The sequence below is a fragment of the Ciconia boyciana genome, chromosome 7, assembly GCF_034638445.1.
Source record: "Ciconia boyciana chromosome 7, ASM3463844v1, whole genome shotgun sequence".
NCBI classification, from domain to species: Eukaryota; Metazoa; Chordata; class Aves; order Ciconiiformes; family Ciconiidae; genus Ciconia; species Ciconia boyciana.
In genome coordinates, this window is record NC_132940.1 from 61,426,899 (window position 1) to 61,449,510 (window position 22,612).

A 22,612-nucleotide genomic window follows, 5' to 3' on the forward strand; every position below is an offset into this window, starting at 1 on the left:
CTTTATCCTTAATGAACGGAAATTAGATTCTTGTATGAGAATTAATTTTCATTAAACAAAAAATTAAAAACTACTAAAAGGTAAAAAAATCAGGATGAAAAAGGAAATGATCTAATTTGAATGCCACAAAATGGAAAGAACATAATCTCAATAAACATTCCAAAATTTCTTTCCTATCTTCCAACCTGCTTTAAAACTTATTCAGGCCCCCGGATTGCCTGGCAGGGTTGGCTCAGCGCCTTGGAGCGGATTGCTGCCTATGCTCTCTAGTGTCACTGCTGAATGCCCTGCTTGGGTCCGGCCAGGGCAGGGGAGGACCATGCTGGAGGAGGAGGTAGGCAGGGCTCTCCCCTCACTGAACGGGCTGGAATAAGGTAAAAATAAGATTAAAACTTTTTTCTGTGCAAAACCTTAGAGCAATGCCATTCATTAAGAAGCAATGATCTGCATGTAGTGAGCGGTTATTTTATGTGCACTTCAAAATCTTGCTTGGACCTTAAAATATCCAAATTTAGAATTACAGACCTGCTTTGGATGTTACAAAACAATGTTTGGAGAGACAACAGCTCACATCAGAGCATATCTGACCTTCTCCTACCAGGAATACTGCAGGAGTGTGCAAAAGCTGATATGAAGAGAGCTTCTGGCTTAGCGTATATGCCTTTGTCCTGAAGAGGAAGATAAATAAAATGGTAAGAAACACACTGGATCCTGCTTCTCCCTTGAAGCACTGTTGAAAATTTGCTGCTGTGCTGAAGTATATCAGCATCAAAACGGAGGGAAGAGTTTTCCAGAGAAGTCCAGCACAAACTGAGAATTCCCACTACGCTCAGTGGGAAACTATATAATCCTGGCCCTTCCTTTGGCAAGCGTTTGACTCTTTCACAGGGTGGAGTGTCCCCAGCTGGGGGGCCGGGTGGTGTGTGCTGGCATTTCCCCATCCAGCAAAACTGGTGTGAAGAGAGGGAAAATAAATTATCATCAGATCTTGGATGCGAATTCTTTTTAACATTAAAAATGGATCAGCTGTGCTCTTGAGAGGAAGGCAAGCCAGGGAAGGGCTGACCCTGTGGTGGGTCCAGAAGCACTCCCGTTAACAGGGATCTGCAGCATCAGGCTTTTAACCAACTCATTAAAAGCTTGGTTTGCGCTGTGCCGGGGGAAGGAGTGCCTCCTGGTTACCTGCCCACCGTGATGGAGGAGAGGGCCTGCTCCCACATGCAAATGAGGATTTATATGGCTAGAGCTGAAACGTTTGGCAAGTGAGTGCATGAAATTTAAGGTTACCTGTAGGCAGCTGTTGCTCACCCTGTGGGTGTTTTATATGGCTATTTAATTGCATGTTGCTCGGTACTAAATGAGTGCGACTTACGTGAATAACCACAGCAATGCAAATGCTGCTGCCTCTGAGATAAAGGACCTTATTTGAGAAAGAAATGCTTAACTAATAATACCATAGGCCTCATGCACTTTTTAAAGTGTACTTTCTCAGATAAAAAGGAAATAAATGGTCTAGTTCTTAAAATAAATCCAAAAGCATTTTAAGGACTTTTCCTCCCTTTTCTATTCTTTTCCCAGGTTGCAAAAATAACATCCAATAATGAAATGAAAACAAGCTGAATAGTTACATCCAGTGGAGGAGGGAAGAGGTAGTTGCAGACAGCTGGAGCATGTCTGGGCCAGTGTCTCAGTTCTTTTCTTTCTGCTAGTTTAGTGCCACTCCAAGAATGCAGACAATGCTGGCTACGACTGTTTCATATTTGATTTCCACACTTGAATCTGCGTTTGTTAAATGAAACCCCATTGTCAGGCTGGCGTGCATCCACGCTGCCTCCTCAGGTCCCGCTTCAGAGCTTGCTGTCTGTGTTTGGGTGTCCTGCCCGTAACCCTTCAGTGAGGATCAGGTATGCAAAGAGCATTTTGCTCTTTCAGTGCTGCTTGCGGCATTGCAACAAAAGCTTTTGGACTTCTCTTGCAACCGCATCCATGGATAACCCTCATAAATGTTGGTCTGAAGGCAGACAGAAGTGCTGCAGGGAGGGGATGGGGTTTTGGAACCGTCTCAAGAGCAGCAGATCAATTGGGCACTCGGCTGGAGCTGGTCTCTGGGCAAGATACCGGCTGTGCCGCCTGAGGGAGAAAATGCTTGGGCAAGTGGGGCCCGATTCTGCAAAGGGCTGATATCCTGCCCTGCTCGAGGAGAGGATGCCTCTGGAGATGCTTCTGGTCTCCCTGGGGCCCTCTGCATGCTTTGCTGGGTCGGGACCAGAGGGCTCAGCAGTTGCAGGGCTTTGCTGAAAGAGAAATGCTGTGTATCGGAAGCAAAGCAGTGACTGTGAATAACAAAGGATCATTCATATGCTCTGTAAAATACCAAGGGGAGGGCATGAAAATGAGGAATCTTTTTAATAAAGCTTAGGGGATTACAAAATCCAACAGCTGTCCAGTCCTTTAGACTGCAGACCCTCTTGGTCTTTCTACCCCCACCATAAGCTGGTATCACGGTCTGATACCTGCTCGTACATCACTCCCCATCCAGTAAATGCCAAGTGTACCAAAGCAGACAGAGCTCTGCCCAAAGCAGTTTGCTGTCTACTCCAGCACGAGAGGAGGAAGAGGTGATAGGATGGGGCTGCAGTACCACGGGGTGTGATGCTGGAGCGGGAGGAAGCACTGGCCGTGTTTTGATTCTTCACATGGCCCGGAGGAGTCCGCTGCTGGGCTGTTGTCACAGAAACACGGTTATTTTTGTGGATTCAAGACCGGCTCCAAACAAAGGTTAAAGTGAAGAAAAAAAATCCAAGGGATCGGTCACAGGGAAGGTGAGGTTTTCCTCAGCACAGCAAAATTTGCAAATGTCCAAACCAGCAGCGAGTCCTCCAAGGCGTGCGGGCTGGAGGTGCGTCAGGGCTGGAAATGGATGCTGTGCCTCATGCGGGAGCCGGTCGGGAGCGTGGTGCTTGGGCTCTGGCTGTGCTCCAGATCGCCCAAAGGCCTATTCTTCCTCCTCATACTGCTCCTGCCCTCACCTTTCATCCTCCCACGCCGGTGAGGTGCTGCTGCCCAGGGCTCTGCTGGGAGCAGAGATGATACGTGCTGGGTGGTGGTGATTTTTGACACCTCTCTTGCTGGTCAGGTAACAGATCTATGTCTGCGCGGGTTTTAACGGCTCCGTGCATTAATGGCAGTGCAGCATTCACAGCCATAAGGAAGAGCTGAAAGGCAAATCTTCAGGTTCTGCTTTCTGTAATGTCAAAAGCAAATTGTATAATTTCCATAAAATTTTGCCCAGCCTTTAAATTCAGAGGCCCAGGCTACATATGCTAAAAATGTGTCCCTTCGTACCTTTTACATCCCAGTACCCTTTTAACTAAAGGGCCAAATTACTAATTTAGTGAAGTGATTTAAACCTGGAATGATGCACATGGCTTCAGGGGCACTACTGACGCACAAATGCAGCGTGAGCGCATTCAGGATCTGTCTGTCCCTGCACAGCCATGCCACGGTCCTGGCTGCCATTACAGGCAGCGATCCACCTTCCCCGCTGTGACCGATGCTCATGGTTAAATGTCCAAACTGGAGCAAACTCACAAAAGTCATCACAAACCCCAAAGATGCACAGAACGTGGCCAAACCCAAGCACAGGGCTAGTATTTGCAGGGTGAGGTGGTGCCACTTATAATGCGATGGGTCTTTGCAGAGGTTTGGGAAGTCAGCGCAGGGAAAGGGGAACAGGACTGCGTGTCCCAGCCATCCCAGCGAGCGAGCAGTAGCCCTATGGGCCGAGGAGAGGAGATGCAATGGCAGCAGCAGATTGCACTGAGGTGCCCGCGATGCTCAGTATGCTAAAGGCGAAACTAGCCTCCCACTGAAATGGAGACAAAAGCATTTTATCACTTGTCTGACCTGCTGAGAGATTTTAAAAAAAAAAAAAGTTTAAAACTAAAGAGCTCAGTATTTTTGTATTTCTTCATTTCCAACTTGGAAAAAAAAACAACCCTGTTTTTTATATTCAATCTCCTTTATTCTGTGTCCAAAAAGGGATGTGATGGTAAGGAAAATTAGTAGCTTGACTGTCATGAACTTCTTAAAGAAAAATGTGGATTTTTATTTTTTACAGGGAAGACAAAGTCATTGAAACCATATTTCATTAAAAATACTAGAAGAATGAATTGGAACAGGTATACTTATGCAGTTTGTCATACAGCATGTAAGTGCAGTGGGTGGCCTTTAAAATTTAAACTGCATACTTGAATACTAACAAAGTTCCTCATTATAAAACAGAAAATGTGATAGAAACTGGCAGAACTACCGTGCTGGTGGGATATTTAATGCGCACCCTCTGTCAGCCCTGCACAGCACATTTGATCCACAATATTAGCAAGAAAAGTGCTTTCCTCTTCGAATGCGTTGTCCGGATTAACTCTGCCGTTCCCTTGCCGCCTCCTGCGTGTGACACCGTATGGACTCCTGGGCTTGCCACCCCGACCGATGGCACCTTGCACTGAGTTACCCCCTGCCCTCCGCAGCTCCACGCAGCGGGATTTCGAGGTGGCTGAGCTCAGCTCTGGGGTAGGCGGGTGTGAAGCTTTGCTCGAGCTGGCACGAGCTGTCTCGCGTCTGGGTGCCGGGTGCTCAGCCCTCTGCTCCCCTGCTCTCGTGCCTCCTTGTCCGGGCACGTCCCTGCCCCAGAGGGGTTTGCTGTTGGAGCCAGCTCCGTCCTTTGTGCCAACTGAGAGGCTTTTCCATGCTGGGGGAAGCCTTAGAAGAGCTTTTAGGAATAATTTACATTTCCTTTGATCCAGGAACTCTGCAGGTAAAGAACTAAGGCTATTAGAGCAAGCTGCTGCACGTGAGCCTCCTGGGGAGGGGAACGGGCTCCTTTCTACCAGGCTGGAATAACTGCTCTGCGTTTCTCCCTGGTCCCGTGCACAGAGTGGCTTTAGAAGGGGTTGGATGGTGCCCAGCAGAGGCAGGAGCAGTGCCCTGCCAGTGTGCATTCAAGGCCAGTCGGGAGTGTCCTGGGGGAAAAGTTAAAATTCACCTTTTGCGGACTCAGGCATAACATCGCATCCTTTTTGTGCGCAGCATGGCCGCAGACAACGATGGTTGCTGTTTCTTGGCCTTTTGGCAACGAAAACTGTTCCGTGCATCTCCTGCATTTGTTCTTCTTGTGCTCCTGAGAGAGCCTGGGGCACTTGGAAGGACGCAGCCATCCCCCACGGGGACAGCGGCCAAGCCCCCGCGCTGGCACTGACCACCGCTGCATAGTGACTTCGATGGGGACTCTCCTGCTGACAAAGAGGGAGCAGGGAAGAAACCCAGGACACCACCGGTGGGAGTGCCTGAAGGAAACCCCCGGCAGCACAGAAAGGAAGGTTATTAAGGTTATTTTTGTGTCTGCTTCGTGCTGCTTTTGTCACTGGACAAGGAATGAGTTTGGGTTTGGTTATTCTTCCAAAGCGCTGTCCGAAGCACAGCAGACACTTGCATTATTCACTAGGTCCCCATCAGGGCAGGGTACATCTTGTCATTGTCCTTATTTCAGAACCAATTTCGACTGGGAGAGTATCTGTGTTGATGATGGGGAGCTGACATACACAAGCACATTTTCATTCATTTAAATACACCGGCAGTGACTCTGGCTTGCGGCGAGTAATCCTTTTTCCAGTGTAAGCATCTTGGACCCACAGGTATCTTTGCTCCTAACTTCAGGCTGGTGAATGGAAAGAAGAGCTGAAGATGTGCTGAAGGCAAGAAGAGTCTGTGTCCGAGGACATGGAAAATAGCATGATCTGGGCAGTAATTTCTGGTGCAACGTAGGAGACTGTATCAACACAGATCCAGAACCTTGAGCAACATTGTCCTGCGGTTTGATTTCCATTCTGGCACACTAAATGCAGTAAGGCCCAGGTTTTTCATGGCACTTTCCATTTTTGATTTAGAGAATTTGAAAAATACTTCTCTTGAGGCTGAGCCTGAAGTTATAATCTTGGCATATCCATACCATAAAATTCCCATGGATAAAAGCAGAAACATCTGGATTCATGAGTGGATGTTGGCTAAATCCACCAGGAAAAAAAAAAGCCTTCAAGGGATCCTAGAGGGTTCTAGCCAGAATAAATAATACAACAAAATAAGAGTGCTATTAAGAGCAATTGTAATACTGAAGCTGAATTATAAGATGAGGGCCAAGCCCTTTTCACAATCTGCTTTTCCAGCTAAGAGCCCTTCAATTGACACTTAATGCACATGTGGCTGATGGAACAAAGAAAAAATTGAAGAAGGATGAAAGCAGCGAGGAGATTATTCAGCCTTGCTGGTTTAGCTCCAGGCACATCGTTTAAATGAGTAGATGATCAGTTTCCAGTTTGTTTTAAATTCTCTGGCAAGAAATTTTACGCTCTATCCCAAAGTTGGATGTACTTAAAACTTTTTTTTTTTAAGGCTCTGCCATTTTGTTTTATTTCTTAAGGCAAGACTCTGAAAGTGCTCTGCAGGAGTCACCTGAGTGCTGGCACTTGGAGGGACAGCCTGGCTGTGTTACTGATGGGGCCATGTCCCTGCTCCCAGCCCATGGGGACCCTGGGACTGGGGAACAGTTGCTCCTTTTCTCCCTCACCCCTGGGAGGCTGAGCCCAGCCTTGCTGAGCCACATGTTATATCTAAGCTCAGCAGCACCCAGAGTCAAGGGAAGTGGCCAAAACCACTGTCCCCCACAGACTTGCAGCCTCTTTGGCTGCACCCTGTTGTACCACCACCACTTGCCTGGTTTAAAGCTAGTGAAAGGGGAAAGGTTTGTATTGCTTGCCCCTTGCATCTCTTCTTGGTGTTTTCAGGGTTAAGAGCTGCCGAACAGCACATCCCCTCACCACCCAGCCCTCCCTGCACGGGTGTCCTCCACTTGCCTTGCACCAGGTCTCCAAAGCTGCCACGAGCACCAGGTCGTGCAGCATGTCTTCCCCTGCTGTGAGCGGGTGAACTACACCCACAGCCAGGTGATTAAAAAGTTGTACCTTGCTGAAAATGCCCTGAACGCACCATCCCTCCCCAACAGATGTAGTCAGCACTTCTCATTACCTGTACTTTGTCCGTGCAGATCTGCATTACTGACCCTCGCTGACCTTGCACGTCGCGCTTCCCGATTCCTGGAAAGCCTCGGCCATTTGCCTGTAACCTTCAGCCAGCGCAGCTTGGGGTGAGTTGCTTCCTTGTGGAATAAAACCCCTATCATTCAGTCCTCGTGCTGTCCTCCCTCCTTGTTGCCCTCGTCTTCCCTGTTGTCCATACCACAGCCGACCAGTTGAATAGCTCCTGAGGGAGCTGGCCTGTTGGTACCACTCCAATAGGTCCTCCTCCATGGAGAGACTTTCGGTTGTTCTCCATGGAGATGCTTCCTGTGATGCACGACCAGTGCTTAATGCTCTGAGAAAACTGCCACTAGGCTCTGAAGAGTGGGATACGTGTTTGGGTGAGGCAATACTTGCAGTATGACTGGAAATACCAATGGTGACATTTACGCTGCCTTATGTTCCATACAAGGAATAATCCTGTTTATACTCTAAGGAGTGGGAGTTCAATTGGCCTTAAAATAGCCTCAGCGCATCTAGGAAATTCTTAAAAAAGGATGTCCCAGTATTTCTTAGGACATTATTTTCAGTGGATCTTGTTATTTAATTTACTGCCAACATCTGTCATTTCCTCTGCTGCGTATTGCCCAGCACCCACAGCCGGGCCCGAACTGAAAGCTCACAGGACCCGATGCAAAAAATTCAGAGCGCTGCTCTCTATTCACGTGGTATAGCATCTCGACCGTCAAAGTGAAACGAGGAAATACATCTGCTCATAGATGTTACAAAATATTTGGCTTAGATTAGCTGCTGTCACTGCCACTCTCCACGTTTGCAGTCGTATTCTTCCACCCAACTTGAAGCTGAAGGCAATAGGAAGGTCTGCTGAAACTGCAGGGCTCTCGGTTAGGAGCAAATAGTTTGAGAAGCTGAGGAATGAGAGATGAAGCAGAGCTAAATTTAGAATCTCAGATAAGAAAATATCTGTATCTTCAGTGCTCTGTGGTTTTATTTTGCTCTACACAAAGCACACCTTGGTTTTGCATGGCTGTTTCCAGATTGTACGGACTCAAAGAAGGCTTGTGGGGGAAAAAAAAAAGGCTTCAATGTCCTCAGTAAACAAATAGCAGTGTTAAAAGATCTTCAGCTCTTGTTAGCATGCTGCAAACAGCTATGTTTGAAGAAAAATAAACATCCAAGGTTGATGGAAGGGTAGGAAAGCCATAAAGTACTGTAGTCAAATGCTTGGTATGAGGACATCAGAAATGACAGTGCCATGAAAAAACTATTTTCTCTCTCTTTTTGTATTAAAAGAAAAGAAAATAACAAACTGGTGCGTGGTTTACCAGCCATGCAGTGGGAATACGTGGGTATAAAACCCCATGGCTAAATCATGACCTTCCAAATCACAAGAACGCTATCAAGTATGGAAAACCAAAGGTAGGAGTCCCCTGGAGATCTTCCCCTCCAACCATGGGGGCGAGGGGAAGAAGACTCGCCCTTCCTCCACCCCCCCTTTTGACTCAGCTTCCTCAGTGCTTCCCCTGGTGCACAGGGCCACCAGCACCTCTTAACCCTCGCGGCTACAGGACCTCGTCCCAAAAAACGTCATCGGCTTTTTCCTTGTGCCGCCACCCGGTTTCCGTGAGGAGGCACGGGGCATGCATCACGCTCTCAGTGAGGAGGATGAGGATTTCACAGCCGCGTGCCTACCTGAGCCTTTACTCTGTAAAGCTTGTTGTACTTGTCTCATCGCATCCCTTACCACATCCCTTTGGAAATGCAAAAGCTTAGGAAATGAACCAAAGAAGAGAGCTAAATAATTATCTCAATTACACCAGCATAACCCTGGGGATGTTAATTTACATTTATAGCCTTTTAACCATTCAAATTTGGTTCAGAACAAGGAAATTTGGGCTTTCTCTGTAAAGATAAATTAAAAATCGGCAGGTCACGATAATAATCAATACACCGATATTTACTGCAAATTTAAATCTTACCAAAAGCCTCTAGGGAGCCTCTCGCTTTAGTTTCATGTAATTGCAAGCGTTTCTCTGTTTAAAGAGAGTTCAGAGGAGCTAGGAAGTAATTCAGACGCAGCTGACTTTTTCAAGTCTCTGTAGCATCACTAACATCTTTCCTTTGATAACACTTTTCTTCTGCCTACCAAAGCCCCGTTCCACATGGGACCGGGGAGGCAAACACTCCATCCAACGAACCAGGGCTTACAAGAAAAAAACAGGAAAAAAAGCAAAAATTCTGGAAAAAAATGCGCATAATCCCAAAGGTAATAAGTATCCCTCTGGTAACTTCATGCAAGCTCTTCGCTTTCATTGTGAGCCGCTCCCTGTTGGATTCAGAGCGAGGGTTTGTAGCTAAAGCCAAGGCAGAGACGGTTCATAATAAACAGAAGCTCCTTAGAGACCGTAGCCATGGCATGTGAGAGCTGTTTACCTGGCACGATGAAGCACTATGCTGTTTATCTTCAGATGTTCCTACAGAAACAGAAGGTATTACAGTGTAGTAAATAAGGCCCCTCCACCCCCAGGAATATGGGTTTTTTTCCGGACTCATTGCCCTTCACTTTCAGCTGCAGAAAGCCCATCCTGTGATTTCTGAATTACTCCTTCATCCCTCTTCCCAAGAGGACAGACCGCATCCCGGTGCAGAGAGAGCCAGAAACTTGCTGACAGCAACTGGGGTGGTTGTTTGCAACGCTGACCTGCCCATCGCAGCCAGAACGAAGCCGGCACCCTCCGTGCCAGCAGCGTCTGCCGGACACTGATGTTTCCTCCGGAGCAGGACCACCTTCTCCCCAGGGAGAGTCACGGGTGATGTAACGTGTTGGTAGCAGGGAAATTTAGAGGGAATAGGCTCTAGCCTGTGACTTGAAATCAAGTGAATCGCACAGCTAATGCTGTTGGGGTCTTTGATTGCCCCCAATGTGAAAGATAAGGTCACTGAGAGCTTTGAGAGGCTGGCGGTCGCTCCTAGGATCTGTTCCTGGGCACGGGGGGGAAAGGCCTTTGATTTCAAACGGATTAGGGCTGGTGCCTCCCACTGCTCATCGGACTGGAGCCCTGTTTCTCCCTACGTGCCACAGCAAATATTTTGATTGCAAGAGCCAAAGCAATTGTGTTGTGTACTTTACCATATGCAATCCCCGTGGCACGCTGCTGATAACCGTCAGGCTCATTTCAGACCTGTGGTGTGCCGTCCCCCGCTGGCGTGCTGCCACCAGCCCGGGTGGCACTGGGTACCACCACCTGCCCCAGGGCACGTCCCGATCCTCCTAAAGGAGACTCGAATGGGACGGTCGCGCTTTGGGGCAAGCCAGCTTGCATGGCGGTGGCTCCTCGGGCTGCTGCACGGAATCATATAGGTTGGGAAAGACCTTTAAGATCATCGAGTCCAACCGTAGATGATCGGTTGCAATGCCAACGTCCCCTCCGCACGGCAGGGGAAAGCAGAGTGGCAATTCTAAGAAGTGGTAATTTTACCATTGAACTTATGCCTTTGAAGATCCTATAATACCTAATTCACCCCGTCAGGTGGGATTCAGCACTGAACTGATTTATGGCGTAGCGCAGCGGGCCGTATGGAGTGTGTTTATTCAAATAACATCAGCCCTCTTTATCAAACACTATTCCACTTCTAGTTTAATTAAAACACAATTAGCAGGGCTTGCAATTTTCTTAAATGTGCCCAATCTTCTATGAAATTAATATTAATCTCTGTTCAATGTGCTTGACTCTGTTCAAGTCAGTAAAGTGACACGTGGAAAATTACACGTTCTTGACTCAGGAATGCAATTCGGAGGATGACTTCATGTCCCTGAATGAAAAGCTCGGCATGCCAGATGCGCCTAGTGCCTGACCTCTTTAAAGGCTCTGAAAGATCACATGTAACTTTAAAATGTCATTTCATGCATGCAGAAGGAAGAAAGAGAGCCTGACAGCTTTATGTTACTTAGCTTCCCATTTAATTTGGTTAGAGCGGTGTGAATGTTTTAATAACGTGAAGCAGAGCTCTGCTCTCTGTTCTGGCTGCATGTTTCCAATAGACACCCTCATGCTTTTCTCATGGCCGGAGTGGTTAACAATCCATATTTTCTTGCTATTAATTAGAAGTTGTATTTCATTTTCTGATGAAGAGCGAGCCTCGCAGTGTAGCTGACAAGTCTGCAGTCCTTGCAAACTTGCATTGAATTTTACTGAATTGTTTTATCTGGAGACAAAAGCAACAAACATGCGTGTAGAATTAATACCTTTTTAAAATTGTAATTGTATTTTGAAGTCACAAAAATCAGGTGGCATTCAGTCTTTCCTGCTCTTACCGTTTCTTCTGCTATAAACTTGAATGTCCTTTCTTTTTCCTTGCCCAACTGCTCGCTCCCAAAATCCTGTTGAAAAGTATCTGGAAAATGATCCAGGTCTCTGTCTTTAATAAGCGTGTCCTCATAGCAAATTATATAACAGCATTTTGTACACTTGTATTTTTCCTCTCCCCAGTGCATTCCACGCACCTACACAGTCACGCTAATTAGATCATGTAATAAACTTAAACATGGCAAAAAATCTGTTCACAGGGTGTTGCAAGACAGAGCTGGATTTGGAAAGCAGCCACTCATGAATTTTGTTTTGTTTGAGAAAACCCAAAGGGTGTTATTTTACTGAAGATGAAGCAAACCCCATGTGATGGGAGCTGTAATCTAAGGAGATGAATTATTTTATTTAAATAGTCCTCAGTGAGCCCCGATACAAGGGCTCGCTTATATGAAAGAAGCTGCGTGAGTTTAACGAAGCCATTGAAAATAATTACACCTAAACTAAAAAACCAAACTAATGTTAAGTTAAACTCGATTAGTTTAGTTAAACTTAACTATACTTAACTAATTAGCTTAGTTAAACTTAACTAATCAAAACTAATGTTAATCCATAATGTATACCTACAAAGGAGCTAAGTAGCAAGGAACTTTGAGCATCAGGTGTCTTTTAAATGAAAAGAAGTGTCTACCTGATATAGTGATAGATTCAAAATGCACCTCAATCAATTTTTCTATAGACGGTCTTAAACTGTCGGTAACACGGTAATCCCTGCGTTCGCGGGGTAACACAGGAGGGCAAAACCACAGCCCTCTCTGGCACACCACCTCAGCACTGCAGCCTTACACTGCCATGCTCGTTTCGAGGGAAAGGAGCAATTCTGAGCACTCCACCCATTTGAGGGCAATATGTAGTTGGTCCTGGGTTTTACGATACAGTTGGTAACGTGATCAGCTGTCAGGTAGAAATTGCTTTCTTGATATCAGTTCAGATGCTAAAAGTTTTGGCCACCGTTGCACTGAATCGCATTTCAACCTGTAGATCTATCGAGTCGGCTCTTAAATAGAACCACAGTCATTTTCGTAACGATCTAGACAGACTGAGAGCATTACCAGATGACTGCGCTTCTGCAAAGCTAACGAAGGCAGTGACTCGGAGCGTGAAAAGATGGCATGTTATGAAAGACACGGGAGGTGGTGGCTGGGCAGTGGTGTGGTGGTCCGGGAAAAGCCAGTTCCCTGCCTGCAGATTTCATCCAACGGCCATTAATGAAGTGTGACGATAACTTTCAGCTATATCCCTGATCAACACTAGATGTTGCTGTGCTGCTACTCATATAAGCTATACATTAGCCAGGCTTTTAAACGGTATTTACTGCAATTTCCTCTTCCTTGTTTCTGTTATTCACTATACTCTGAGTGCTGGGTGAGCTGCTACTTTACTTTACTTTTTTTAAAGTTTCAATTTTATTTGTATAATACCAAGTTTATAAACCCCTCGAATGTACACATAAAACTTTGCAAGCAACAGAAACTCTTATAAGTGATAACATGAAGCAACTCCTATATGAATGTCAAATATTTACTTAAACTCTGCTTCTGGATTTTTTGCAATCCAAGGGGAATGACATTGTTAACCGGACGATTCCGGGAACAGACTGACAGCTGCAAGGCCACGGAGGGAAGTTTGTTTATAAGGGGGGAAAAAAAAAAATAAAAAATTTTAAAAACTGTTTAGCCCTGCTGGGTTTCAGGCTTTCTACTCCCACATGTTTGAGTGGGAGAAAGGACAAATCTTAGGACATTGATTTCCCCATGGCAACAGAAAACGGAAATTACTTTAACCCCATCTAGTGACAGATGACTCATTGCTCAGCCTGCTGCTATTTTCCAAGCACTAAAACAATACAGCTGCAAAGAAAAGGCCAGCCTATATTATCTCATAGGCTGAGCCTGGGGCTCGTGGGAGAGGGCAATTCTCAGGCTGCCTTTTTATCAAAGAAAGACAGAGCCGGAGCCTTTTGGCGATTCTTTTATTGTGTAAGGCAAATGTGCCTGCGTGCTCTCCGTCCCCGCGCCGCTGGAGGCCAAACCCGGGGTGTCCCCGGGATGGCAGTGATGCAGCGCCCGCGGGTGAGCTGCTGGTGGGTGTCCTCCTGCTTGGTCCTCCTCGCCCCGCATCCAGTGGTCCAACGGGGCACTCGATGCTTTCAGTTTAAACATCCCCCCTTGAATTACGTGCAGTGAACTGTGCATGCAACAGAGGAATGATTCGTTCACAAATGCAGCCCGGTGAGGGGACAGCCGGTATGAGCAGGGTTTCCAGGCCCCTACGTATGAAAAAGATATCTGATGGCAGAAGTGCATTGCTGTATTGCTGGGGGAGTTGTAACAAGATCCCACAGGAAAGGCTGAAATAGAAATAGTCAGCTTTGAAAGCTTAATTATCCTAGGTGAAAGGGTAATTAGGGAGAGCGGTTTCGGAGCAAGGACGGTGGAACCATTATCACTTGGAGTCCTTAAGCCCAGATGAGGTGTTGCGGTGAAAGACAGGCTTCAGTCCAACTTGTAGGACGAAGAGGTAAGCTATGTGCTCAGGAGGTATCGATAAGCCGTGCTTAACAGCTCTATCTGCCTTCCTGCACCCTAGACCCCTTGCAGCAGAGCTGCACAGAGCTACCAGCTCATCTGAGGAGCATCTCCGTCGAGCATCTCCAGCGTCTGGACAACAACTCTTGCTCAGCACCTTCTGGACATGGCAGAGAAGGGCTGTTTTGGAGAGGAGCTGGTTCAAGCTCATGGATTCGAGGGTGGTTCTTAATCTGCCTCTTTCCACCAGCAGCTCAGTGTAGGAGGTACCCTCTCTACAAATGCTGTTCTTCCCAAATCCTGGTAAGGATTTAGGAAGGCTCAGAAGTAAGGCTAGTAAGGCTTACTGACCCTCAGATGCATTTTGCACATAAAATATTACACCACTGAACAGGGAAGGTATTAATCATGGAATCATAGAATTGTTTAGGTTGGAAAAGACCCTTAAGATCATCAAGTCCAACCATTAACCTAGCACTGCCACATTAATGCTACCACTGAGATGATATACTGAATAATTGGTCAGTCAACATCATTTTATTCACCGCAAACTGGGGGCAGACCTCGCGGTGTTGGGAAATTCAGGACCCCAGGAAAACTACGTCGGGACGGTGTCATGGGATACGTGAAACATTTTCTTTCTGGGAAAGACAGGCTGACGTGCTGGTACAATAGCTGAGTCTTTACTCAATCTTGTCATTTGTATGCTGGTTTGATTAATTTTCTGCTTCCTAACAGCAGAAAACCAGCTCCGTAAGTTTGGATAGTACAATTAACAAAAAGAATAACTCTGTTACCAAGTTCTTCTGGAAACCAGATGCTGGCCTGCATGAACGGCACAAAGATTACCTTTATGCAGAGATCAACACATACCAATGCGAACGGACGTCTTTCCGGGCTCAAACCCAGACCTTGAACAGGGTGCTCCGGGCCGCGCAGCGCACCGCTCTCTGTGCCTCGGTGTGGGTTTGTTATCCGGGAACACCCCGGGGTTGCCTACAGCCGTCCCAAAGCCGTGATTTCCACAGCAGCTTAAGCGGGGTGCTCAGAGCTGCTGCCCCTGCCTCGCCTTGCCCCTCTCTGCTGCTGCTTCAGCCCAAACCCTTTGTGCCCAGCTCTGATTTCTGGAGGAAGAAAAGGGATGATTCGATCAGGAGGTGCTTGTGGACTGTGTGTTGTTATCATATTGCTCTTCCTTTTCCTGATCCTTTCCTTAGAGTTTTGTTCAGCACTCTCCTATAATGCAAAATGTCCCCCTCCCAAAAATGCAAGAGCCCTGCGAACCTGCCAGCTGTGTGGCAGGAGAACCAGATGTCACAACAGCTTATTCTTGAAAAAGAAAATATGACTGTTACCGTCTAAACTTATGCCAGTCTGGTAGATCCAGAGAAAGACATGGGGATTCAGATGAAACTCCATCTTTCAAGAATTCATCCGTCAGCGTTCCGGTTTAGAAGCCCATGAATTACGGCACTAAACAAAAAGATTGTTCCTTTCAGAGAAGAAGCAATTGCCAAAATGTCCATGCAGAAAATGAGAATAACAGTTTTAATTTAGGCATGCTTTTTTGCTTTAATGTTCTCTCTACTTTTTTAACTAGAAAATGTCTGCATTACCTGGAAAAATATTTTTGTATTGTGCTGCTTGAGGGGAAAAGAGCTAATGAAATTTGTAAAAGTGGAAAATAACATCTAAGAGGTCTTTGTAAGGCTGTGATTCTGACTGCCGGTGTCAGCTTTACTGCCAATATGTGCAGATGGTAACGAATGAGGTACCGTCAGCCATCCTTTATTGTCCTAGGGCCCCACTCAGCTCATAACCCTCTTCACTGGCTATTATTTCCAGTTATTTAGTGTTCAGTTTAAGTGCAATACTCCCATTGATGCTGTACCCCAAAGCAGGAGAGCAGGGTAAGTAACGGCACTTTCTCAACCAGCTCTGTGCGTACAGAGCCCTCGAACCAAGCCCAGGGCAGCTGCAGAGGAAGCGCTGCAGCAGCCGCACGTGAACCGATGTCAGCAACGAAACCAAGACCTCCACAGCTGAGCTGCTTGCACAGAAATACAGCTTTCCAGCAAGAGCCCGTCCTGCTGGGACCCGGATAGCACAGGGCCAAGACCAGGCGTGGACCAAAGGGTCTGGGTTTGCAGGGCTGGTGGCTGTGCAGGTGACTTTGAGCAAGATAAAGGAAGGTGGTTATTCACCCAGTGACTTTTAGGTAAGGCATTCAGACTTTCCAGAGACCATATTGTACTGAATTTGGCATAGCCAGAGGACAGCATTTCTTCTTACAAACAAGGACATAATGGTCTTTTCCAGAATAAGAATATAAACCACTTTTCCAAAAATAGTATTTGAAGCTTTGGGCAAACGTAGTGTCCGATCTTTGATTTATCAGCCCGACTCCTGTGCTGCGTTCTGTTCTTCACAGTCATCCTTAGAAACACTTCCTCTGCGTCTGCCAGCATACCAACACTGCGGTAACTTATGTAAACCACAAACGACTGCTGTACACTTTTTGTCAGTAATCCTTAGTTCATACCAACAGGTTCTTGTTTTAGCAGTATCTGCAGTTTCTGTTTAACAGCTCTGCAGCATGCGTTGCCCCGAAGCCTCATCCTTGGGCAAAAGCAGCAGGCAGAGGAGCTCTTCGCCGCCGCCGGGCGGGTGGAGGTTGGGGTCTAAACTCTCCATCTCCTTTTTGCAAAGCTACTTTCTTCAACTCTGCCAGGGTATTTTCATCCCCCTTAAGCCGTGAGGGCTCAGCTGTGCCTGGTTCTCTGGCCAGCCAACGCTCTCTCTCCTCAAGCAGCCTTTATACTCCCTAGGGAACCCGAAGGCTAGTTTCCCCTTGACTGCAGAGTCCAAGAAATACCAGCCCTTTCCGATTCTCGTCAAGGCAAAAAGAGTTTCTTCCTTGGTGTCTAATTCTCCTAAGCGCATTCGAGTTTTCCTACAGCAGTCTGCTAATTTCCAAGCAGAGTTGCCTATAAAAATTTCCTTCTCTTAGTTTCAACACATTTTTCCCTTGCACCGGAGCAATGGAAACGGTCGCAGGCTGCTGGCTTTCCTGGCTCGCCTTTCGAGGAAGGCTGCAAATTCCTGTTTCCTGAGAACTACAATTCCCAGAAGACATCTTATCGTCCCCCAAACCAGGAACCGAGGCCTGCTGGCTCTGTCACATCTTTCAAAAGGCTTCCTCCTCCCTACGCAGCGATGACCGATGAGCAAGGAGGGGACGAGGCCTCCTGGAGCGGGAGGGAGCTGCAGGGGAGAGGCAGGTCCTGCCGCTGCCGTTCTGCATCCGTCTCAGCGCAGCCTCTGCTCGTTCAGCCCTCCGTGCAAAGTCCGGGCAGAGCATCGTAAGGTCGCAGTCTGAAGGCACGCCGCTTGTATAGCAGTACAAAATCCCAAGCAAAAATCCCAAGCAAAAATCCTTTGTGTTTAAAGGGCTGGCCGGGGTTAAATGAAGTGTTTTAGGGACTGCGTGAGAATGGAAGAAATGCCCTCCTCAGCCGTGTGTCTCCAGGAAAGTAATATTTCAGCATGTCTGTTCTTAGGAGTGCACAAAATCCTCGTCTGTAGCCTCTGGTCAGGCAGGTTTGTGGTACCCGCTTGAGCGGCATGCTGCAATGCCAAACACCTCGCTGGCTTCCTCCTCCCAGGGGAACAGTCGTAGGAAAGATTTTAAGAGGAAGGGCTTAACTCCGTGGCCCTAAGCAGTCTCTGTATCATTTCATGCGGTGTGGCTCAGTACCATACTTGGGCACTTAATCAGCCTTAGCGCTCCTAATTAAAACCAGTCCTCCCTCAGACTATGACTGTGCCAGTGCTGCCTCAGTCAGTAAAGTCATTCCTCGCAGTATCACCCTTAGCAAACCTATTTGCGCAGGGGCTGTAATCTCCTGAAGCAATCTCTGGTTTTTGCAATCAGAAGTCAAAGGTGTTCCTTTTACGACATCCTTCTAAAGTCTGCTTTTCAAAACACTGAATGCTCAGGACTGTGGCTGCAGTCACGAGGAGCCTGCCGAAAAGCAGATAGCGGAGTATGTCATTGACAGCTTAAAAGGTCCGAGGCTGGCATTTGCAGTGCAGAAAGGTTAGGCTCGGTTTGCAGCAAGCCAAAGGGGTAACGAGCAGCATCATTTCTTCGGTGCTTTAAAGATGCAGTGGGACGTGGGGTGCAAATGTGAAAAGTTAGTCTGGTGTTTCAAGAATACCACGCTTTTCCCCATCTAAGCAAGGCAGGAGGACTTAGCTACTCACTGATAGTGATAGTTTACTGAAATAAATACTGACCTTCAAACAAATACTAGGACTAATATAAATACTAGGACTAATATAAATGCTAACTTAAATACAATAAACCTAGCCCTTGTCTAGTTTTTTCCCCACTGGAACGTACTCTGTTTCCAGAGGGTTTTTGCTCAGCTCTCTCCCGGGGAACCTCAGCATCCCATTTCATCGCTAAACGAAGCTTCAGGAGAGCTTTGCTCTGCGGGTTCAGCCTGAACCACCAGCCTGACAAAAGCTGCTGTGTCAGGAGCTAGAAGATGGAAAGAAAAGTGATTCAGAGTGAAGATGAGACAACCTTTCAAACACCCTCAATCAAGCACTTCTGAAGAGTTTGTAAGAAATACCCCTGCTTGCCAAGAGTAAATCTGTGAAAGGTATCGCACCCCCTCCACTTATGACATTTCCCCGTCCCTCACAGGAGGAGAATAACAAAGTGCAATTGCTGCCGAGAGCAATCAGATAATGCTCATTTCTAATTGCTGCTGGCAGGGAAGCCTCTTTGTGCTCCAGTTTTGGTGAAGCAAGTTCTAGTTGCTGAAGCTCAGCCACTAACACCGCACGAACCTTCGCTACCTCTGCCCCGAAAGGCTGTCATTTCAGTGAACATCGTATGTGACGCTGAGTATTTATATGAAATAAGTAGCCAGCTATAAGTAGCTGTGCACCATGGCATGTGATGGCTGGGTGAGATGCACCCAAGGAAGTGCAGGCAAGCGGTGGGACCCCCACCCGGAGGGGCTGTGCAAGCGGGGGCTGTTTGCAAGAAAATCAATATTTGGACACCTAAATACGCCACAACCATCTTGCTCGGTGATCATGGGGAAGGAGTGTGCTCTCTCCCCAGTTTATTCTTAGAAAGCCTCCGGGGGCCGGCCGTGTCCCCCACGGGACCGGGATGCTGTATGCGCATGGGCCCCCGGGACCAGATGGGCAGCAGAAGAAAAGCAAAGCTGCCCTGTCAAGATACTTTAGCAAATTTGAAATACCTGAGTGGTTTCATACTGGACGAGCACGCTGTACTGGGGGCCGGGCGTTTTGAGCCAGAACTTGCAATCCTGAAGCACTTTTTCCTCTGCCATCACCGTGCAGCCCCTCACTTCTCTACCTCTGCTTACCCACTTTTAAAGTAGTGTGAATACCCTCACAGCACAGATCTGTTAAAAATGATGACGAGAATGGCTGGCCAGAGTCCTGGTTTTGCCTGCTTTTCTGAAAACTGCAGGGGATTTTTCCTTTCCATTTAATATGATTAGATGCAGGAATATTATACAATTTTTTTCCCACTGCTCTGAGATAAAAAGTCACTTCTTCCTACCTTTAAAACAATAAAAATCAAAGTAGTTATTAAAAAAAAAGAAGAAAATAAGGCCATGAACCACTTGCTTTTTGGTCCTTCAGTGTAAGGCTAAAGTGACGTCGGAAAGAAGAAGCGCCTCAGAGCTGGAGCGGCGACGGGCGATCCCGTGCTGCTGCTGGCGTATCTTCACCCGCTTATCTCTTAACTTCACCCATCTTGTGGGCCAACTGCCTCCCAGAGCAGAGGCACTACGGTCCTCTCTGCAGGCTCCAGAAATAGCTGCACCTACGATGCGGTGCTGGAATTTCACGCCGCTGGCTGCATCCCACCGATTAAAGCCTGAGCATGGCGTGTCACATCGTTTCTGGGGACTTTGCAGTGAATTTAGTTCAGACCCAGGTAAGTGCCGGCTGGCTGGAGCGGGAGTTTGCGGGGGCTGGCCCAGCGGGGCATGCGTTGGCACAAGGTTTAATTTTGGGAATTCCACTAACAGCAGGAGAAAGTGATGTGAAATTGTCCTCTCCATCGTCGGCTTAGCTCCATTCCTGACTCCAAAGCGTGGTTTTGCTTTAAACACAGAAGGAACAGCGCTGGCAGGAGATAAGGGTGTTTGGATCTGAGATGGGCAGTTTGCTCACAGTTACTTAAGTCAACATTATGGACGTGCAGCTCTGAATCACGCCCAGCTGCAACCTTCACTCACATAAACCAGCCTGGAGATGTTTGGTTACTGGGAGAACCCAAAGATTGGGAAACAGATGTCTTCTGGAGCAGCTTTTCAGTTCAACGTCAATGCAAAGTCCAAGTAAATGCTGGTCGTTTGCATATGGATCTGCCTGGAGAGATGCCAGTAATGATGCCGTGACCCCAAATAAATGCCAGCCCTTCTGTATGAGCCCAGAAACCTCCGGTGTCCTCAGCTGGAAATGGGGGCTGTAGCTGTGGAGCAGATTCTGACCAAACACCTTGCGCTCATGTCATTCATCTACATGCGGGAGAGCCAGAAAACTCCCAGCAGTGACCTTCCTCCAGCTGAGCTGAGCTAACTGGGTATCCAGGTATCCATTAGGGACTGGCAGAAAGTTGAAAAACAAAGAAAGTTAAAAAATAAAGTAAGTAAATACCAAGCGGCCCGTCTCTGGGCGTGCGTTACAGGCTGCTGTACATGACACTTGGAATTAAATTGCTGAAGAACCGGTTCTGGTTTAGGTTTACGTTCCCTCAGTAAGTGTGACAGAGGGTAAAACAGGGTAATCTGGCACTTCATGGCCACTTTCATTTAAAGGTTTAATAATGACTGACACCTCTAAGGCTGCATGCCACTGGTTGCTCTGTTTGTTAGTGTTCTTCATATACTTGTTAATAATTTTCAGAAATCTATAATGGAACACTGATTGCCAGCTGAGAGAGTGCAAAAACTGGATGAAATGCAAAAATTTTCAATGCTTTTCCTTTAACGTTTCCCTCTGTCGAAAGAGGACCTGATGGATTATCCAGGTAAATGGGCGTTGCAGTACACGTAGGTAAATACCGTGCTGCTCAGCACGCTGATCCCAAACCTCAGATAAACATTTGTCTCCAGTTATTGCCTTGAAAAAGACTTCCATGTGAAGGCGACTCATCCTGTATTGTACACTTGGGTATTTTTGTTTGCTGAGCACGCTGTGATTTGTAATATTCTGGTCTTCCCAGATTTGTGGATGGAATTAAAGGAAGGTGAGAATATACCCCCAGCAGTGTTCTTTTGAGGTGCGTGCAGCTCACGTGTTGGTGAGTATAAATAGAAACGATTGCAAGGACTCTGCTGGGGTTTTGTATGCAAGGTTTTGTGTTTCTTTTTTTTTTTCCCCCCCACTTGTTCTTCCTTTTTCAGTTTTCATCCTATGGCAAAGCCTGCTTTTACATGTTTTACTTGGACTGTGTGAAATGACTGGGAGTTTGGGGGAAAAAAAAAAAGAGGAATAGAGAATTATGCTACTGGTTTTAGCAGAGGGCTTGAGCAAACTGGGAGCAGAGTACTGGGGAACTGGGACTGATGGCAGCTTTGAGTTTGGTTTAAACTCTGGAAAGGCAATGCCCAGCATTTCTTATTGCCTTTTTGCATATGTGCTTGTCAAAGAGCAAAATAACTCTTTTGAGACTAGCTTTATGCTTCCTGATAGATTTCCTGAAGGAAAAACAAAACGTTTCCAGCGTGCCTCCTGTTGTGGGGTGGCATCTGCTCCAGCCTGCGTTTTCCTCCCGTGTGTCTGCACGCCTTCGCTGTGGTCCTTCTCTGGGGGACTTGCTGGGCACCTCAGACCACTGCACTCGGCTGTGCCGGCTGCTGCTCCTCCTGCCTCCGCAGCAGAGCCCGTGGATTTTTCCAGCTCATAGTGTCTTGAAACTTTCATGATTCATTCAACCCCATTTTTTTTCCTGTTGCGATCAATCCAATGGCCGACGACATAAAAATCCTCTTCCCCCCGGCCACCCTGCCTGTGGGCTACCGGCGAGATGGTGTGGGCAGCATGGCACAGGAGACGGGGCGGTGGCAGGAGGGGACAGAGCTGTCCTGGCGGTTAAGCTGCATGGCCCCAGCACGGGGACTTCAGAGGAAGCACTCGCTACCGAGCGTGTTAAGGAGCAAAGTCTGAGAGCTGCCTCCAGCTTGGAACCGTCTCCTCTTCTCCGGAGCACTGAACAAACTCCTCTGAGTGAGTCACCTTCTGACTTACGTGAGTCAGGAGCTGGGGAGACACCGATGCGACAATCATCGTGGTAAAACGCTGGCTCTCCGTCGCCAGGAAGATAGAAGTGAAGTGGTATAAGATGTATTAGGCCAGTTTCCTAACAAAGTTTTGAAAGTTGTAAGAGAGCTCCGATAAAAAGGCAAACAAAGTAAAAGCAGCTGCATTACTAGTTGCTGTGGGAGAAGCGGGAGTCTCGGCAGGAGCGCAGGCGAATTCAGAGCATTTAAGATCAGAAGCAGCAACTCCCTTATCTTGTTTGACCATCTCTCTACCAGATGCGGTTGCAGTTTGCCCGGCTATTTGT

The 22,612-nt window shown here is 47.2% G+C and overlaps 1 protein-coding gene across 1 annotated transcript; it reads right to left on the minus strand.

The window, feature by feature from the left end:
* Positions 1-3,305: 3,305 nt before the first annotated feature.
* Positions 3,306-19,358, minus strand: TMEM212 (transmembrane protein 212). The gene is given in 6 exon segments (XM_072868503.1): positions 3,306-3,742; positions 3,744-3,906; positions 9,204-9,329; positions 15,339-15,402; positions 18,389-18,529; positions 19,266-19,358. Coding segments are annotated over 6 exon segments (963 nt in total). The 3' UTR covers positions 3,306-3,366.
* Positions 19,359-22,612: the final 3,254 nt, after the last annotated feature.